At 44.8% G+C, this 20,716-nt stretch overlaps 1 protein-coding gene across 1 annotated transcript in view; it reads right to left on the bottom strand.

The window, feature by feature from the left end:
- LOC139422348 (protein tweety homolog 2-like) overlaps window positions 1-20,716 on the bottom strand; it is a 73,794-nt gene that overhangs the window by 33,704 nt on the left and 19,374 nt on the right. The window contains exon 3 of the mRNA XM_071173550.1: window positions 13,732-13,843. Within this exon, the coding sequence (XP_071029651.1) occupies window positions 13,732-13,843 (112 nt within the window). The remainder of the gene's footprint in view (window positions 1-13,731; window positions 13,844-20,716) is intronic.

Genomic DNA, 20,716 nt, shown 5'->3' with positions numbered 1-20,716 from the left:
ATGATGACGATGATGGAAAGAGGTGTTTTTATTTTAACGTTGTGGTCTGAAGGTTGTGTATCTTTTAAATGTCCTTTCTGAGATCAGAAGTTTATCCTAATATTCTCTCCCTGCAGACCCACAGGACAAGCAGTACTGCTTAGTTTATCTGTGACTCAGTATTCATTTACTTTATTCAACTTTATAGTTTTTTATTTATTATTTAACCTTTATTTATGTATATATGTATTCTCATTAACCATGTTTCCATCCAAAGTTTTTATGAGAATAAAGTAATAGCGTATATAAAACATCCCGAGAGCGTTGATGGAAACAGGAGGTTTTGGTTTAATTGTATAAATGCAGACAAATAATTTGTTCGTTTAACATGGTGGGAACTTCTTGTCATTAAAATTAATTATGTGAGAAATGGCCACGCCTTTATGCACAAATACTACCAATCACATCGAAGTAAACTGGGGAGTCACGCAATGATATGGTGTGTGGTCCCGCCCACGACGACTGGGGAAACCATGCAGTTTATTAGTCTACAGATGAAATGAAATTATGATGAACTTTACAGGGTGGTGAAAGTGCACAGTGATCTTGATGCTCCTTTCCAATAAATATCCAGGGTCTGATTCTGGTGACACGATGATCGATGCTTGACTGCAGTTTGACAAATGAAAATAATTATCCATTCTAATCTCATCATGTGGACTAGCCTACCTGCACAGCCTACCTGCACAGCCTACCTGCACAGCCTACCCGCACAGCCTACCTGCACAGCCTACCTGCACAGCCTACCTGCACAGCCTACAGCCTACCTGCACAGCCTACCTGCACAGCCTACCTGCACAGCCTACAGCCTACCTGCACAGCCTACCTGCACAGCCTACAGCCTACCTGCACAGCCTACCTGCATAGCCTACCTGCACAGCCTACCTGCACAGCCTACCTGCACAGCCTACAGCCTACCTGCACAGCCTACCTGCACAGCCTATCTGCACAGCCTACAGCCTACCTGCACTGTACCTGTGAGCTGTTGGCTTGAGCCAAGACCAGAGTAGGCAAATGTCCGTAACGCACCAGTTTCTGTGACGACTGTTGAAAATGGAAACACATTACACTTTAGATGTTTATTCGGTACATGAAAACTCAGGTGAAAAGGTCCATTGTGTGTGTGCACTATGTCATCACATACTAATTTATATCCCCAACAAGTCTGTTTGGTGGAAACACCACCACTGATTGGATAATGTTCTTTCTGTTTTATACTGTATTTGCATGAAAATCTGGTCACCAACTGGATGGAAACCTAGCTACAGAGATAAAAATGTATTTCACAAGAAAGACCTGTTGGACAGTTTGCTTGAAGGGGAACATGGTTCTGCCGTGGGTAGCCTAAGAGCCCTGGCGTGTCCCTGTACCATAGGCGATTTGCCAAGGGGGATGGGGGGACATGTCCCTCCTCAATATTCAGAACAGGTCAATTCTTCCTCCAAAATAATTGATTTAAAATGGGGTCCCCAGATATCATATCAACACGTCATAAACAACGTCATAAACAATGTCATAAACAACGTCATAAACAATGTCATAAACAACGTCATAAACAACGTCATAAACACGTCATAAACAACGTCATAAACAACGTCATAAACAACGTCATAAACAACGTCATAAACAATGTCATAAACACGTCATAAACAACGTCATAAACAACGTCATAAACAATGTCATAAACAACGTCATAAACAACGTCATAAACACGTCATAAACAACGTCATAAACAACGTCATAAACAACGTCATAAACACGTCATAAACAACGTCATAAACAACGTCATAAACAACGTCATAAACAACGTCATAAACACGTCATAAACAACGTCATAAACAACGTCATAAACAACGTCATAAACAATGTCATAAACAACGTCATAAACAACGTCATAAACACGTCATTAACAACGTCATAAACACGTCCTAAACACGTCATAAACACGTCATAAACAACGTCATAAATCCTTCCACTTATCCATCCACTTATCCATCCACTTATCCATCCACTTATCCTTCCACTTATCCATCCACTTATCCATCCACTTATCCTTCCACTTATCCATTCACTTATCCATCCACTTATCCATCCACTTATCCATTCACTTATCCTTCCACTTATCCATCCACTTATCCATCCACTTATCCTTCCACTTATCCATCCACTTATCCATCCACTTATCCTTCCACTTATCCATCCACTTATCCATCCACTTATCCATCCACTTATCCTTCCACTTATCCTTCCACTTATCCTTCCACTTATCCATCCATTGATACTGTTTTCAAATGACCCCTCCATATACAGTACTTCCCAAAATACCCCTCAAGAGAGGCATATACAGTAAGACATGTCAAACGGTTTAGAAAAGCAGGAAATGCATTTTAAAAATGTTCCCAAAACAATTCAGGGGGAGGACCCCCCGTCGCCTGTTCTTCCTCCCAAATATCTACACCACAATTTTGCCCTTTATAGACACAGATTTAGACTTAAGAGCAAAAGGTTACATAAGCCTCATTATCATCTTACAGAGTGATTTCTGGTTTTAAAATGTTCTTCATCAATGTGCGTTATAAGGAGGCGATTATTTACCTTTAGTTTAGTAAACTGAGAAATACATAAGTAACCCTAACCCTTTTAAATTCAGTTGAAGAAAACTTTTAAATTGGAAAGAACATCATATCTTTGCAACCCTCATAAGACACAGAATCTTCAAACCACAAAACTTTAAAATACCCACTTGTTTTTCCATCATCAGCTTCCTGTTTTTACATGTGGTATTTGACCACGTCTGCTAGCTCTGCTCTGACACTTCAGCTCCTCAGAGGAAACCACATCTTATCAGAGTACTGCTAGGTGTTATCTAGGGATCTATGGGCTCTGGTCAAAAGTATATAGGGAATAGGGTGCCATTTGGCATGTAACCTATAACATGCTAACGTTGCCATGGTGAAGGGAGAGAGTAGTAATAACAAGATGTCTGTCCGTCCGTCCGTCCGTCCGCCCGCCCACCTACACCATGATGGCCATCATTTAGTTGTGCGGCTGCCAGCCAAATAACGTTGTACATCTGTTGTCATCAGATTCATGTATTTTCTGTGAACAGCCCCCCCCCCGACACACGTCTATTTCTATGGGAACAAACACTGTTCATAATATTCTTGTTGGCAGAAAGAACATGTTGCAGTTTTAGAGATAATTTTCTTGCAATTCTATACATTTTGCCATGTCTAATGTGTGTTCATGTGATATTTGAGTGACTCAAACATTACAACAAAATCTAAGGGCTAAAAACCATTAGCTGACATGGGCTAGTTGGTGGACATTTCTGACAGGTTATAAGTATCTCTCTAAGGTCTGTAATGACTGACATGACAAGAGGAACTGATGATGTGCTACCCAATTTCCAAAGTGCACCTTGTGCATTCTACTATTACAACTTCAAGAGACCCCCTTACGTATCCTTCCACTTATCCTTCCACTTATCCTTCCACTTATCCATCCACTTATCATCCACTTATCCATCCACTTATCCTTCCACTTATCCATCCACTTATCCATCCACTATCCATCCACTTATCCATCCACTTATCCATCCACTTATCCTTCCACTTATCCATCCACTTATCCTTCCACTTATCCATCCACTTATCCATCCACTTATCCATCCACTTATCCTTCCACTTATCCATCCACTTATCCTTCCACTTATCCATCCACTTATCCATCCACTTATCCATCCACTTATCCTTCCACTTATCCATCCACTTATCCATCCACTTATCCATCCACTTATCCATCCACTTATCCATCCACTTATCCATCCACTTATCCTTCCACTTATCCATCCACTTATCCATCCACTTATCCACGCGCCCCGCAGTTTGGGAACCACTACTCTATAGCAGCAAAAAAAAAAAACACTGTTGACTTTCAATATAAAATGCAACCCCTGTCAATACACAGCTGGACTCACCTGCTCCCACTTTCATCGTTATGCTCTTTACAAACACGTGATAGACCAGCTGTTCTGGCGAACTATAGTACGTTTTATAATGTGTAGTAAGAAAGCAGCCCATCTCCTGTTTCCATAGTGTGAGGAAGCTTAATGTACCAGTACACCACTTGGACAGGATGCTAGTCTACCCCGAATCTAGCTCCTTAATGGGGGCCCTCGGAGTGTGGTGTCAGGAAAATAACCTCACACTCAACGTCAACAAAACTAAGGAGATGATTGTGGACTTCAGGAAACAGCAGAGGGAACACCCCCCTATCCACATCGATGGAACAGTAGTGGAGAGGGTAGCCAGTTTTAAGTTCCTCGGCATACACATCACAGACAAACTGAATTGGTCCACTCACACAGACAGCATCGTGAAGCATCGCGAAGAAGGCGCAGAAATTCGGCTTGTCACCAAAAGCACTCACAAACTTCTACAGATGCACAATCGAGAGCATCCTGGCGGGCTGTATCACCGCCTGGTACGGCAACTGCTCCGCCCTCAACCGTAAGGCTCTCCAGAGGGTAGTGAGGTCTGCACAACGCATCACCGGGGGCAAACTACCTGCCCTCCAGGACACCTACACCACCCGATGTTACAGGAAGGCCATAAAGATCATCAAGGACATCAACCACCCGAGCCACTGCCTGTTCACCCCGCTATCATCCAGAAGGCGAGGTCAGTACAGGTGCATCAAAGCTGGGAAAAACAGCTTCTATCTCAAGGCCATCAGACTGTTAAACAGCCACCACTAACATTGAGTGGCTGCTGCCAACACACTGACATTGACACTGACTCAACTCCAGCCACTTTAATAATGGGAATTGATGGGAAATGATGTAAATATATCACTAGCCACTTTAAACTATGCTACCTTATATAATGTTACTTACCCTACATTATTCATCTCATATGCATACGTATATACTGTACTCTATATCATCGACTGCATCCTTATGTAATACATGTATCACTAGCCACTTTAAACTATGCCACTTTGTTTACATACTCATCTCATATGTATGTACTGTACTCGATACCATCTACTGTATCTTGCCTATGCTGCTCTGTACCATCACTCATTCATATATCCTTATGTACATATTCTTACACTGTGTACATATTCTTACCCTTACACTGTGTATAAGACAGTAGTTTTGGAATTGTTAGTTAGATTACTTGTTGGTTATTACTGCATTGTCGGAACTAGAAACACAAGCATTTCGCTACACTCATATTAACATCTGCTAACCATGTGTATGTGACAAATACAATTTGATTTGATTTAATGTACCAGTACACCACTTGGACAGGATGCTAGTCTACCCCCAATCTAGCTCCTTAATGCACCAGTACACCACTTGGACAGGATGCTAGTCTACCCCCAATCTAGCTCCTTAATGCACCAGTACACCACTTGGACAGGATGCTAGTCTACCCCCAATCTAGCTCCTTAATGCACCAGTACACCACTTGGACAGGATGCTAGTCTACCCCCAATCTAGCTCCTTAATGCACCAGTACACCACTTGGATAGGATGCTAGTCTACCCCCAATCTAGCTCCTTAATGCACCAGTACGCCACTTGGACAGGATGCCAGTCTACCCCCAATCTAGCTCCTTAATGCACCAGTACACCACTTGGACAGGATGCGAGTCTACCCCCAATCTAGCTCCTTAATGCACCAGTACACCACTTGGACAGGATGCGAGTCTACCCCCTAGCTCCTTAATGCTGAGCGCCAAGCAGTGACGCATTAGGACAAATCTTTACAGTCTTCGGTGTGACTCAGCTGGGGATTGAACTCATAACCCTTCACATTCTGAGGGCAGACCTCTAACCACAAGGCCACTGAGTCAGACAAAAGAAGAACGTGATCTGCTTTATATCCTAAAGTAAGTAGAGTGGGTGTGGAGGGGGTGGAGGGAGAGAGGAGAGGGAGAGAGCATATGTGTAACGATGTACACATGCACATGTGTGTGTGACTGTCAGATGTGGGGGGTGTGGTGGGATACAGATGGTCGCGGGTTGATGATATCACAATGTCATGACTAGAGTGTATCTGCCATTGATACATTCCGTAGATTATAAATGACTGTCAAATAACTGTCAGCTTTGATTCAACTGAAGATGTTGCAGGGCCTCCCTATCCAGCAGGACCTGAGCCAGGAGGACCTCAGCAGGACCCGAGCCAGGAGGACCTCAGCAGGACCTGAGCCAGGAGGACCTCAGCAGGACCTGAGCCAGGAGGACCTCAGCAGGACCTGAGCCAGGAGGACCTCAGCAGGACCTGAGCCAGGAGGACCTCAGCAGGACCTGAGCCAGGAGGACCTCAGCAGGACCTGAGCCAGGAGGCCCTCAGCAGGACCTGAGCCAGGAGGACCTAAGCAGGACCTGAGCCAGGAGGACCTCAGCAGGACCTGAGCCAGGAGGACCTCAGCAGGACAGTTTCCAACCAGACAGTTTCTGGACAAACCACCCGCAACAGCTGCAAAATTAACACTTCTATGTCTAGTACTGACCTCTAGTAGAACTCTACCATGTCTAGTACTGGTCTCTAGCAGAACTCTACCATGTCTAGTACTGGCCTCTAGCAGAACTCTACTATGTCTAGTACTGGCCTCTAGCAGAACTCTCCCATGTCTAGTACTGGCCTCTAGCAGAACTCTACTATGTCTAGTACTGACCTCTAGCAGAACTCTCCTATGTCTAGTACTGGCCGCTAGCAGAACTCTACCATGTCTAGTACTGGCCTCTAGCAGAACTCTCCCATGTCTAGTACTGGCCTCTAGCAGAACTCTACTATGTCTAGTACTGACCTCTAGCAGAACTCTCCTATGTCTAGTACTGGCCGCTAGCAGAACTCTACCATGTCTAGTACTGACCTCTAGCAGAACTCTCCTATGTCTAGTACTGGCCTCTAGCAGAACTCTACTATGTCTAGTACTGACCTCTAGCAGAACTCTCCTATGTCTAGTACTGGCCGCTAGCAGAACTCTACCATGTCTAGTACTGGCCTCTAGCAGAACTCTCCTATGTCTAGTACTGGCCGCTAGCAGAACTCTACTATGTCTAGTACTGGCCTCTAGCAGAACTCTACTATGTCTAGTACTGGCCTCTAGCAGAACTCTCCATTTCCATGCTCCACCCAACTGTTAAATGACACACCATATAGCCCAGGGGCCTAAGAAATGCCTACCTAAGAACATTATTAGAGCCAATGCCTTACATCTGCCACTCCAAATATTGTTGTTGTAGTATATCTAATACCAGTCAAAAGTTTGGACACACCTACTCATTCAAGGGTTTTTATATATTTAAAAGAAAGTTCAACTAGTATCTTAGACTTGGCTATGATGACAGTATCAAAACCAGTCCTAGTTCAGCTAGTATCTTAGACTAGGCTATGTTGACAGTATCAAAACCAGTCCTAGTTCAGCTAGTATCTTAGACTAGGCTATGTTGACAGTATCAAAACCAGTCCTAGTTCAGCTAGTATCTTAGAGTAGGCTATGTTGACAGTATCAAAACCAATCCTAGTTCAGCTAGTATCTTAGACTAGGCTATGTTGACAGTATCAAAACCAATCCTAGTTCAGCTAATATCTTAGACTAGGCTATGTTGACAGTATCAAAACCAGTCCTAGTTCAGCTAGTTCAACTAGTATCTTAGACTAGACTATGTTGACAGTATCAAAACCAGTCCTAGTTCAGCTAGTATCTTAGACTAGGCTATGTTGACAGTATCAAAACCAATCCAGTTATGTGTCAGTAAATTGCATCACCATGCTTCAATCTCCACCTTGGTGTTGTTGACATTCTCCTCAGGCCCCCTCAGTTTCCTGAGTGAGTCCCAGTAGTAAGCTAGTGTTGTAACGACAAAGTTTCCTGAACTGCATAACACACACACTGACGCACACACACACACAAAATACCATACCATACAGAACCAATCAAATGTTTGAACACACCTACTCATTCAAGAGTTTTTCTGTATTTTTATTATTTTTTCTACGTTGTAGAATAATAGTGAAGACATCAAAAGGATGAAATAACACATATGGAATCATGTAGTAACCAAGAAAAAGTTAAACAAATCAAAATCCATTTTAGATTCTTCAAAGTAGCCACCCTTTGCCTTGATGACAGCTTTGCACACTCTTGGCATTCTCTCAACCAGCTTCATGAGGTAGTCACCTGGAATGCATTTCAATTAACAGGTGTGCTTTGTTAAAAGTAAATTTGTGGAATTTCTTTCCTTCTTAATAATGCGTTTGAGGCAATTAGTTGTGTTGTGACAAGGTAGGGGTGGTATACAGAAGATAGCCCTATTTGGTAAAATACCAAGTCCATATTATGGCCAGAACAGCTCAAATAAGCAAAGAGAAACGACAGTCCATCATTACTTTGAGACAGAAAGTTTCTTCAAGTGCAGTCGCAAAAAACCATCAAGCGCAATGTAGAAAATAGTAAAATATAAAGAAAAACCCTTGAGTAGGTGTGTCTAAACTTTTGACTGGTACTGTATATACAGTAAATAGTATTATTGTTCCTGCTGTATAGGTCAACAGTAGTGAAATTCATAGGGAATAGAGTACCACTTGGAACACAGTAACCTGACAGTATGGAGCCAGAGAGCGCAGCTATGTGGTAAGACAGTAAGGACACTATGTAACACATCCTCCTCTCCTCCCCAGGTCTCTTGGGAAGGTCTCTGATTGCCAGGAAACTGCTCTGATGCCCTACCCCCACCACACACCACAACGTTCATCTTTCACCCCAGCCCGACCAACAGGAAGGAGAGGTGGAAGCCAATCCTAGCCTTTAGGTCTACCTGGTCTGGAAGGAGAGGTGGAAGTCTCACAGCCTATAGGTCTATAGGTCTACCTGGTCTGGAAGGAGAGGAGGAAGCCTCACAGCCTATAGGTCTACCTGGTCTGGAAGGAGAGGTGGAAGCCTCACAGCCTATAGGTCTATAGGTCTACCTGGTCTGGAAGGAGAGGAGGAAGCCTCACAGCCTATAGGTCTACCTGGTCTGGAAGGAGAGGAGGAAGCCTCACAGCCTATAGGTCTACCTGGTCTGGAAGGAGAGGTGGAAGCCTCACAGCCTATAGGTCTATAGGTCTACCTGGTCTGGAAGGAGAGGTGGAAGTCTCACAGCCTATAGGTCTACCTGGTCTGGAAGGAGAAGTGGAAGCCTCACAGCCTATAGGTCTATAGGTCTACCTGGCCTGGAAGGAGAGGTGGAAGTCTCACAGCCTATAGGTCTATAGGTCTACCTGGTCTGGAAGGAGAGGAGGAAGCCTCACAGCCTATAGGTCTACATGGTCTGGAAGGAGAGGTGGAAGCCTCACAGCCTATAGGTCTATAGGTCTACCTGGTCTGGAAGGAGAGGTGGAAGCCTCACAGCCTATAGGTCTGCCTGGCCTGGAAGGAGAGGTGGAAGCCTCACAGCCTATAGGTCTATAGGTCTACCTGGTCTGGAAGGAGAGGTGGAAGCCTCACAGCCTATAGGTCTGCCTGGCCTGGAAGGAGAGGTGGAAGCCTCACAGCCTATAGGTCTACCTGGTCTGGAAGGAGAGGTGGAAGCCTCACAGCCTATAGGTCTACCTGGCCTGGAAGGAGAGGTGGAAGTCTCACAGCCTATAGGTCTATAGGTCTACCTGGCCTGGAAGGAGAGGTGGAAGCCTCACAGCCTATAGGTCTACCTGGTCTGGAAGGAGAGGTGGAAGCCTCACAGCCTATAGGTCTACCTGGCCTGGAAGGAGAGGTGGAAGCCTCACAGCCTATAGGTCTATAGGTCTACCTGGTCTGGAAGGAGAGGTGGAAGCCTCACAGCCTATAGGTCTGCCTGGCCTGGAAGGAGAGGTGGAAGCCTCACAGCCTATAGGTCTATATGTCTACCTGGTCTGGAAGGAGAGGTGGAAGCTTCACAGCCTATAGGTCTACCTGGTCTGGAAGGAGAGGTGGAAGCCTCACAGCCTATAGGTCTACCTGGCCTGGAAGGAGAGGTGGAAGTCTCACAGCCTATAGGTCTATAGGTCTACCTGGTCTGGAAGGAGAGGTGGAAGCCTCACAGCCTATAGGTCTATAGGTCTACCTGGCCTGGAAGGAGAAGTGGAAGTCTCACAGCCTATAGGTCTACCTGGTCTGGAAGGAGAGGTGGAAGCATATCTCTGGATCATACCGTACATGTATAAAGTAAACTATACATTCAGAGAGACACTGTATTCAGGGACATACTGTAAGTAAGATATATATATATATTGTATAGTGTATAGAGTCTCCAGCTAACTGGGGTCTTTCTCTGTTGTAAATTAAATCCAGAATTCATCAAATTCCATAACAGTCACACCGTATTGTTCTTTTTCATTGACGTCATGCAACCTCAAAAAAAATATTTATTTGTCCTACTTCCTCATTGATTTATAAGCAGCACACCCTGGTAACAAATGGCCTTCAGAGAACTTATGAGAGAAATTAAGAATTCCCCCAAAAAATAACCACATAGTGGTGGAGGTGTGGCTAGCTATTAATGTAACGTATGAATCTGTTCGTCCCTGCATCTAACAGACTAGAACTGATAGTCTTGGGCCCTGTTCAGTAAGGGGCATGACATCCCAAAATGTTTTGTAACACAACATGAATATCTGTCTTCTTAGAGAGACAGGTAATACCTTCTCGTTTCGAAACGTTTCCACCTTCTGAACACTACCCAGGTAATGACTAGTCTAGCAGGTTTCCAGAGTAGAGTGGTTATTTACATGGGGCCGAGGCCTGCCGCCAAACCATCAGTGGCCCTGTGCCCCGTTTCACTCTGTGCCCCCTGGCTGTGTGGCCCCTGGCTGTGTGGCCCCTGGCTGTGCGGACCCTGGCTGTGCGGCCCCTGGCTGTGTGGCACCTGGGCTGCTCTCAGCTCAGTCTCTCACCACAGAGAGAAGAGGCTGCCAGCACTGTCACACAGTGACAAACACAGGTTGTGTCTCAAGTTGCACTCCATTCCCTAAATAGTGACCAGGCTGGTCAAAAGTAGTGCACTACATAGGGAATAGAGTGCCATTTGGGACACAAGACAGAGAGCTGGTAGAACCACTGTTCATTTAAGAGGGGGGATTTTACCAGACAACACGCCCCAGCGTCATCAAACCAGATAAACTGGTTGGAATAGGGAAGCATTTGAGGAGACATCTTAGGACCTTTGGGGAGATTCCAACACTCTACCTCAGTGCATTTACAACTGCCACAAATTATATTTATAAAACATGTTTGTTACTACTTCCTGTTCTGGTTTAAATAAGGAAGTCTCTGTTTGTTTCCCTGGAGGACTGTTCACTACAATCAATCCCAGCATAGATGGCAGGCCCCAGGAATCACACTGGACCACAATGGGAAACTCCCGGTACACAAAACAACCTGGAGGTACCCTGCCGTTCAAAAGTTTGGGGTCACTTACAAATGTCCTTGTTTTTGAAAGAAAAGCATTTTTTTTTTGTCCATTAAAATAACATCAAATTGATCAGAGATACAGTGTAGACATTGTTGTAAATTGCTAGTGTAGTTGTACATTTGCTGATTTCATCACTCCTGTGTTCCACTGGCACGTTGTGTTAGCTAATCCAAGATTATCATTTTAAAAGGCTAATTGATCATTAGAAAACCCTTTTGCAATCATGTTAGCACAGCTGAAAACTGTTGCCCTGATTAAAGAAGCAATAAAACTGGCCTTCTTTAGACTAGTTGAGTATCTGGAGCATCTGGAGTGTGTGTGTGCTTGGTGTGAATGGTGTGTGTGTGCGCGTGGTATGTGTGTGTGAGTGGTGTGTGTATGTGTGTGCATGTGTGAGTGGTGTGTGTATGTGTGTGTGTGTGTATGTGTGAGTGGTGTGTGTATGTGTGTGTGTGCATGTGTATAACCTGGATGTTTATAGGGAGTTATGAGAGTAATGTGTCCAGAAACACTGAAAGGAGCTGAACCACCATTAGTACAGACAGATGGAGAGATAACTTCCATTCCATCCACCCCCTCTAAACCCCCACTTCAATTCCATCCACCCCCTCTAAACCCCCACTTCAATTCCATCACCCCCCGCCACACTCCACGGGCTGGAAGCAGGTCACCACCAGAAGGGACCAGGCTCCACCACCAGTCACCCCCTACCAGGACTGGGGGATCATAAGGGGATAGAGCCCCCCCCAGGGCGTGTGATTTTACTGGGACAGATGATGAACCATCCATTAACAAAGGAAACCTTTGTTGCGTGTAAAATAAGCTTGTAGTTGTTATTTACCGAACTGGATAACAACAGACCACTACAGTGATATTTACAGAGTCCGTAACAACATACCACTACAGTGATATTTACAGAGTCCATAACAACATACCACTACAGTGATATTTACAGAGTCCATAACAACATACCACTACAGTGATATTTACAGAGTCCGTAACAACAGACCACTACAGTGATATTTACAGAGTCCGTAACAACATACCACTACAGTGATATTTACAGTGTCCGTAACAACAGACCACTACAGTGATATTTACAGAGTCCATAACAACATACCACTACAGTGATATTTACAGAGTCCATAACAACATACCACTACAGTGATATTTACAGTCCATAACAACATACCACTACAGTAATATTTACAGAGTCCATAACAACAGACCACTACAGTCATATTTACAGAGTCCGTAACAACACACCACTACAGTCATATTTACAGAGTCCATAACAACATACCACTACAGTGATATTTACTGAGTCCATAACAGCATACCACTGCAGTGATATTTACAGAGTCCATAACAACATACCACTACAGTGATATTTACAGAGTCCATAACAACAGACCACTACAGTCATATTTACAGAGTCCATAACAACAGACCACTACAGTGATATTTACAGAGAACATAACAACATACCACTACAGTCATATTTACAGAGTCCATAACAACAGACCACTACAGTGATATTTACAGAGTCCATAACAACATACCACTACAGTCATATTTACAGAGTCCATAACAACATACCACTACAGTCATATTTACAGAGTCCATAACAACATACCACTACAGTGATATTTACAGAGTCCGTAACAACATACCACTACAGTGTTATTTACAGAGTCCATAACAACATACCACTACAGTGATATTTACAGAGAACATACCAACATACCACTACAGTCATATTTACAGAGTCCATAACAACAGACCACTACAGTCATATTTACAGAGTCCATAACAACATACCACTACAGTCATATTTACAGAGTCCATAACAACAGACCACTACAGTCATATTTACAGAGTCCATAACAACATACCACTACAGTGATATTTACAGAGTCCATAACAACATACCACTACAGTCATATTTACAGAGTCCATAACAACATACCACTACAGTGATATTTACAGAGTCCGTAACAACATACCACTACAGTCATATTTACAGAGTCCATAACAACAGACCACTACATTGTAGCTAGAAGGACTGGGGTTATACAAGACAAATAGCTACTAGCTGTATTGAATATTGAAAAACAACATTTTAATGGGAGACTGGCATGGAAATGGGAGCTACGCACACTGACCTCAAGTTACAATTCTGCCCTTTAGCCAACTGTACCAGTGTACAGGACTCTACTGAGCTGTGTCCTGGTATCTTACCAAGCTGTTGAGGCCACCCAGAGTGTGGTTGGCATTGTGGAGGGAGTAGGTCAGCTGGTACACCCCGTCATTGGTCTGACTGTTACCATAGAAACCCACTCCAACAGCAGAGCTACAACAGAAGAAATAAAGATTAAAAACAGAGAACTTTTTTAATTTCTTCATGTTCACATTGGAACTAAATCTTGGTCCAAATCAAGTATCAAACAAAATTGCTTTTACAAAATAGTCGCGGGAAATATTTGAGGGGAGGGGCACTTTGTTTCATCTTCATCTGTAACTCAATCAAACCAATAAAAACGGCTGAATCAAAGGCACAAAGAAGAGTGCTATTGAACTGAGATGTATCCCACAATACTGCCTGTCTGCCATATGCAGCCTATTACACTGCAGCTCTCTATAGGAAGAAGAGAGGTCTCTGAAGGGTGATTATAGATCTCGCCTATTACACTGCAGCTCTCTATAGGAAGAAGAGAGGTCTCTGAAGGGTGATTATAGATCTCGCCTTTCCTTCTCTCTCTTCTCCAATATCTCCTCCTTCTTTCCTTCCTTCCGCTCATCTGTCTCCTCCCCCCTGTCGCTAGACTTCACACTGAGCAACATGTGTCATTGTGTCGTGGTGACACATTGGTTAAATTTATCCTCTTTCTCTGTAGAGGAAACGTCTCTCTCTCTCAAGTACAGGACACTCTGATACCAGGCGGTGTCAGAGGACCTGTACCCCAGAATGGACAGACTGCTCTGACATGGATAATGACTCCAGTACATCACTGGGGCCCAGCTCCCTGCCATCCAGGACCTCTATACCAGGCGGTGTCAGAGGACCTGTATCCCAGAATGGACAGGCTGCTCTGACATGGATAATGACTCCAGTACATCACTGGGGCCCAGCTCCCTGTCATCCAGGACCTCTATACCAGGCGGTGTCAGAGGACCTGTATCCCAGAATGGACAGGCTGCTCTGACATGGATAATGACTCCAGTACATCACTGGGGCCCAGCTCCCTGCCATCCAGGACCTCTATACCAGGCGGTGTCAGAGGACCTGTACCCCAGAATAGACAGGCTGCTCAGACATGGATAATGACTCCAGTACATCACTGGGACCCAGCTCCCTGCCATCCAGGACCTCTATACCAGGCGGTGTCAGAGGACCTGTACCCCAGAATAGACAGGCTGCTCAGACATGGATAATGACTCCAGTACATCACTGGGGCCCAGCTCCCTGCCATCCAGGACCTCTATACTAGGCGGTGTCAGAGGACCTGTACCCCAGAATAGACAGGCTGCTCAGACATGGATAATGACTCCAGTACATCACTGGGACCCAGCTCCCTGCCATCCAGGACCTCTATACCAGGCGGTGTCAGAGGACCTGTACCCCAGAATAGACAGGCTGCTCAGACATGGATAATGACTCCAGTACATCACTGGGACCCAGCTCCCTGCCATCCAGGACCTCTATACCAGGCGGTGTCAGAGGACCTGTACCCCAGAATAGACAGGCTGCTCAGACATGGATAATGACTCCAGTACATCACTGGGACCCAGCTCCCTGCCATCCAGGACCTCTATACCAGGCGGTGTCAGAGGAAGGCCCACATTTTTTCCCACATTTTGTTATATGACAGCCTTATTCTAAAATAGATTAAATACATTTTTCCCTCACCAATCTACACACAATACCCCATAATGACATCACAATACCCCATAAAAATACCCTGAAAACACCCTCAAAACACCCCCAAAACACCCCAAAAATACCCCAAAGCGAAAACCTTTTTTTATTTAGAAATGCACATTTTTGGTACCCTTCCCCAGATCTGTGTCTCGACACAATCCTGTATCGGAGCTCTACGGATAATTCCTTCAACCCCATGGCTTGGTTTTTGCTCTGACATACACTGTCAACTGTGGGACCTCATATAGACAGGTGTGTGACTTTCCTAATCATCATGTAGGTGGACTCCAATCAAGTTGTAAAAATTAAATAAGTGTTCTAATCACCCCGGTTTGAGCGAACACTGCAGAGACCACTGTTGAATGATCACACTCGTGTGTTCGTACGTGTCAACGGGTTAAATCAACCCAAATCCCCAAAACCACAGCCCCAAGGGACGAGACACAGACAGAAACCTGTCTGGCACCATGCATTCTCAACGTTCCTTTAGGCTGTGTTGTAACAGGACACGTTTGCCTAGACATTACAATGTTACTACCTCCCAGTAGACCTGTACTCATGTCCCCCATTAATAATGATACTTGTCCATCACATCTGGTACCAGTGAGGTCATTATGTTAGAGGCCATAGGTTAGACACACTGGGACAGGTTTTTAGGGAGGTTCTGTGTCCCTGAGGATGTAAGTCATCAATCACTGTATTGGACAGTGTCACACCCTGACCATAGTTTGCTTTGTATGTTTCTATGTTTTGTTTGGTCAGGGTGTTATCTGAGTGGGCATTCTATGTTGTGTGTCTAGTTTGTCTGTTTCTGTGTTTGGCCTGATATGCCTCAATCAGAGGCAGGTGTTAGTCATTGTCTCTGATTGGGAACCATATTTAGGTAGCCTGTTTGCTGTTGCGTTTTGTGGGTGATTGTCTCCTGTGTCAGTATTTGTACCACACGGGACTGTTTTGGGTTTTCACGTTTCTTGTTTTTTTGTAGTTTATTCATGTATAGTTTCTTTATTAAGGAACCATGAATTATAACCACGCTGCATTTTGGTCCGCCTCTCCTTCCCAGGAAGAATCCCGTTACAGACAGAGCAGACCAGGATCTCTGTCATGGTGCACCAACCCCCATCCCACCCTGTATGCACACTGACCTTCATATCCATCAGTCATTCACTAGCTGCCAATGTTCTAGTCTGGTCACTAACTGCACATGTTCTGGAGTCTGGTCACTAACTAACTGCCAATGTTCTGGAGTCTGGTCACTAACTAACTGCACATGTTCTAGAGTCTGGTCACTAACTAACTGCCAATGTTCTGGAGTCTGGTCACTAACTAACTGCCAATGTTCTGGAGTCTGGTCACTAACTAACTGCACATGTTCTAGAGTCTGGTCACTAACTAACTGCCAATGTTCTGGAGTCTGGTCACTAACTAACTGCCAATGTTCTGGAGTCTGGTCACTAACTAACTGCCAATGTTCTGGAGTCTGGTCACTAACTAACTGCACATTTTCTAGAGTCTGGTCACTAACTAACTGCCAATGTTCTAGAGTCTGGTCACTAACTAACTGCACATGTTCTGGAGTCTGGTCACTAACTAACTGCCAATGTTCTGGAGTCTGGTCACTAACTAACTGCCAATGTTCTGGAGTCTGGTCACTAACTAACTGCCAATGTTCTGGAGTGTTACGTTCCCCAGTTTATGTGTTGTAGTTTGTGTATTTGCATGTGTTTATTTCAGGAAATGTATTCCTGAAATCCCTCAAGCAGCTGATTGGTCGACTCCATGGCTAATCTCCAATTACCTATTCCTTCTGAAGCTATATAAAAGCCAGAGTTCTGTTCAGGAGAGAGGTTGATTTTGCTGGGAGTTCATTGCTGGGAAGTCATTGCAGAGAGATTGAATGTGAGGGAGGTCATTGCTGAGAGAGGAGGCTGATGGCTGTGGATAATTTACTATGTTAGTTGTTGGTAGCAGTTGGTATGTTCTGTGAGTTTGTTGCTCAGATAGAGCTTATTTGATGTCCTTTGTTTCTTAGTTTGTTTGAGAAATTATTTTTTCTCCTGTTTCATTTGTTCCCAGGGGGGAAGGGGAAGGCACCTAGGGAGTGCTTAGGCAAGAGGCCTGCGGGCATACAAATACCCATAGTTTATATTCATTGTCTAGGCACAATAGGTAAGACCTGGGCGGACCACCCCTTGTATTTTGGTTAGTGCACCAGGTGGTGCTAAATTAGGTAAGTAGTGGTTAGGCAGGTAAGATAGGAGAGGGGGGGCTTTGAGATTTACTTTCTTTGCTTTGGTTCCGTCCAGCCCCTTTTCCCCATAATACCGTGTAAAGGAATAAAGTCCTTGTAAACGGTACCACATTTTGCCTGTTGTCATCCTTACTCACGCCTGCAGTCCATACCTCTTTCACTTCACGGAGAGTTTAGTTGTAGCAGGGTGTTGCGTTCCCTCTTCATAGAGGTGTGCGTAACATGGAGTCTGGTCACTAACTAACTGCCTATGTTCTAGAGTCTGGTCACTAACTAACTGCCAATGTTCTAGAGTCTGGTCACTAACTGCACATGTTCTGGATTGATGGCAGCATTCGTGTGAAACTGAAAGCGCGAACCACTGCTTTTAATCAGGGCAAGGTGTCTGGTAACATGACCGAATACAAACAGTGCAGCTATTCCCTCCGCAAGGCTATCAAACAAGCTAAGCGCCAGTACAGAGACAAAGTAGAATCTCAATTCAACAGCTTAGACACAAGAGGCATGTGGCAGGGTCTACAGTCAATCACGGACTACAGGAAGAAATCCAGCCCAGTCACGGACCAGGATGTCTTGCTCCCAGGCAGACTAAATAACTTTTTTGCCCGCTTTGAGGACAATACAGTGCCACTGACACGGCCTGCAACGAAAACATGCGGTCTCTCCTTCACTGCAGCCGAGGTGAGTAAGACATTTAAACGTGTTAACCCTCGCAAGGCTGCAGGCCCAGACGGCATCCCCAGCCGCGCCCTCAGAGCATGCGCAGACCAGCTGGCCGGTGTGTTTACGGACATATTCAATCAATCCCTATACCAGTCTGCTGTTCCCACATGCTTCAAGAGGGCCACCATTGTTCCTGTTCCCAAGAAAGCTAAGGTAACTGAGCTAAACGACTACCGCCCCGTAGCACTCACATCCGTCATCATGAAGTGCTTTGAGAGACTAGTCAAGGACCATATCACCTCCACCCTACCTGACACCCTAGACCAATTTGCTTACCGCCCAAATAGGTCCACAGACGATGCAATCTCAACCACACTGCACACTGCCCTAACCCATCTGGACAAGAGGAATACCTATGTGAGAATGCTGTTCATCGACTACAGCTCGGCATTCAACACCATAGTACCCTCCAAGCTCATCATCAAGCTCGAGACCCTGGGTCTCGACCCCGCCCTGTGCAACTGGGTACTGGACTTCCTGACGGGCCGCCCCCAGGTGGTGAGGGTAGGCAACAACATCTCCTTCCCGCTGATCCTCAACACTGGGGCCCCACAAGGGTGCGTTCTGAGCCCTCTCCTGTACTCCCTGTTCACCCACGACTGCGTGGCCACGCACGCCTCCAACTCAATCATCAAGTTTGCGGACGACACAACAGTGGTAGGCTTGATTACCAACAACGACGAGACGGCCTACAGGGAGGAGGTGAGGGCCCTCGGAGTGTGGTGTCAGGAAAATAACCTCACACTCAACGTCAACAAAACTAAGGAGATGATTGTGGACTTCAGGAAACAGCAGAGGGAACACCCCCCTATCCACATCGATGGAACAGTAGTGGAGAGGGTAGCAAGTTTTAAGTTCCTCGGCATACACATCACAGACAAACTGAATTGGTCCACTCACACAGACAGCATCGTGAAGAAGGCGCAGCAGCGCCTCTTCAACCTCAGGAGGCTGAAGAAATTCGGCTTGTCACCAAAAGCACTCACAAACTTCTACAGATGCACAATCGAGAGCATCCTGGCGGGCTGTATCACCGCCTGGTATGGCAACTGCACCGCCCTCAACCGTAAGGCTCTCCAGAGGGTAGTGAGGTCTGCACAACGCATCACCGGGGGCAAACTACCTGCCCTCCAGGACACCTACACCACCCGATGTCACAGGAAGGCCATAAAGATCATCAAGGACATCAACCACCCGAGCCACTGCCTGTTCACCCCGCTATCATCCAGAAGGCGAGGTCAGTACAGGTGCATCAAAGCTGGGACCGAGAGACTGAAAAACAGCTTCTATCTCAAGGCCATCAGACTGTTAAACAGCCACCACTAACACTGAGTGGCTGCTGCCAACACACTGACACTGACTCAACTCCAGCCACTTTAATAATGGGAATTGATGGGAAATGATGTAAATATATCACTAGCCACTTTAAACAATGCTACCTTATATAATGTTACTTACCCTACATTATTCATCTCATATGCATACGTATATACTGTACTCTATATCATCGACTGTATCCTTATGTAATACATGTATCACTAGCCACTTTAAACTATGCCACTTTGTTTACATACTCATCTCATTTGTACATACTGTACTCGATACCATCTACTGTATCTTGCCTATGCTGCTCTGTACCATCACTCATTCATATATCCTTATGTACATATTCTTTATCCCCTTACACTGTGTACAAGACAGTAGTTTTGGAATTGTTAGTTAGATGACTTGTTATTACTGCATTGTCGGAACTAGAAGCACAAGCATTTCGCTACACTCGCATTAACATCTGCTAACCATGTGTATGTGACAAATAAAATTTGATTTGATTTGATTTCTGGAGTCTGGTCACTAACTAACTGCCAATGTTCTAGAGTCTGGTCACTAACTGCACATGTTCTGGAGTCTGGTCACTAACTAACTGCCAATGTTCTAGAGTCTGGTCACTAACTAACTGCCAATGTTCTAGAGTCTGGTCACTAACTAACTGCCAATGTTCTAGAGTCTGGTCAATAACTAACTGCCAATGTTCTAGAGTCTGGTCACTAACTAACTGCCGATGTTCTAGAGTCTGGCCAGGAAAACAGAGAGAGTGAGAGTAGCAGAGCAGAGAAATTTGTGATTCAACACATTTAAATCATTGTTACCAGGTCCACTTTACTTCTGATGTAAATGCCTACATTTTTGGTTTAATATTTTCAATGAACCACTTGTGGAGTATCACCACCTGCTGCAATAAAAGCATTATATTACGGTCCACTACACAGAATGAATATAAGACATCTTTAAACAGATGCAGGTGGCCAGATGGACAGAACAAGCATACTGTT

Source organism: Oncorhynchus clarkii, chromosome 12, assembly GCF_045791955.1.
Source record: "Oncorhynchus clarkii lewisi isolate Uvic-CL-2024 chromosome 12, UVic_Ocla_1.0, whole genome shotgun sequence".
NCBI classification, from domain to species: Eukaryota; Metazoa; Chordata; class Actinopteri; order Salmoniformes; family Salmonidae; genus Oncorhynchus; species Oncorhynchus clarkii.
The sequence above is the reverse complement of the archived record's forward strand: the minus strand, read 5'-3'. Positions and strand labels throughout refer to the sequence as shown.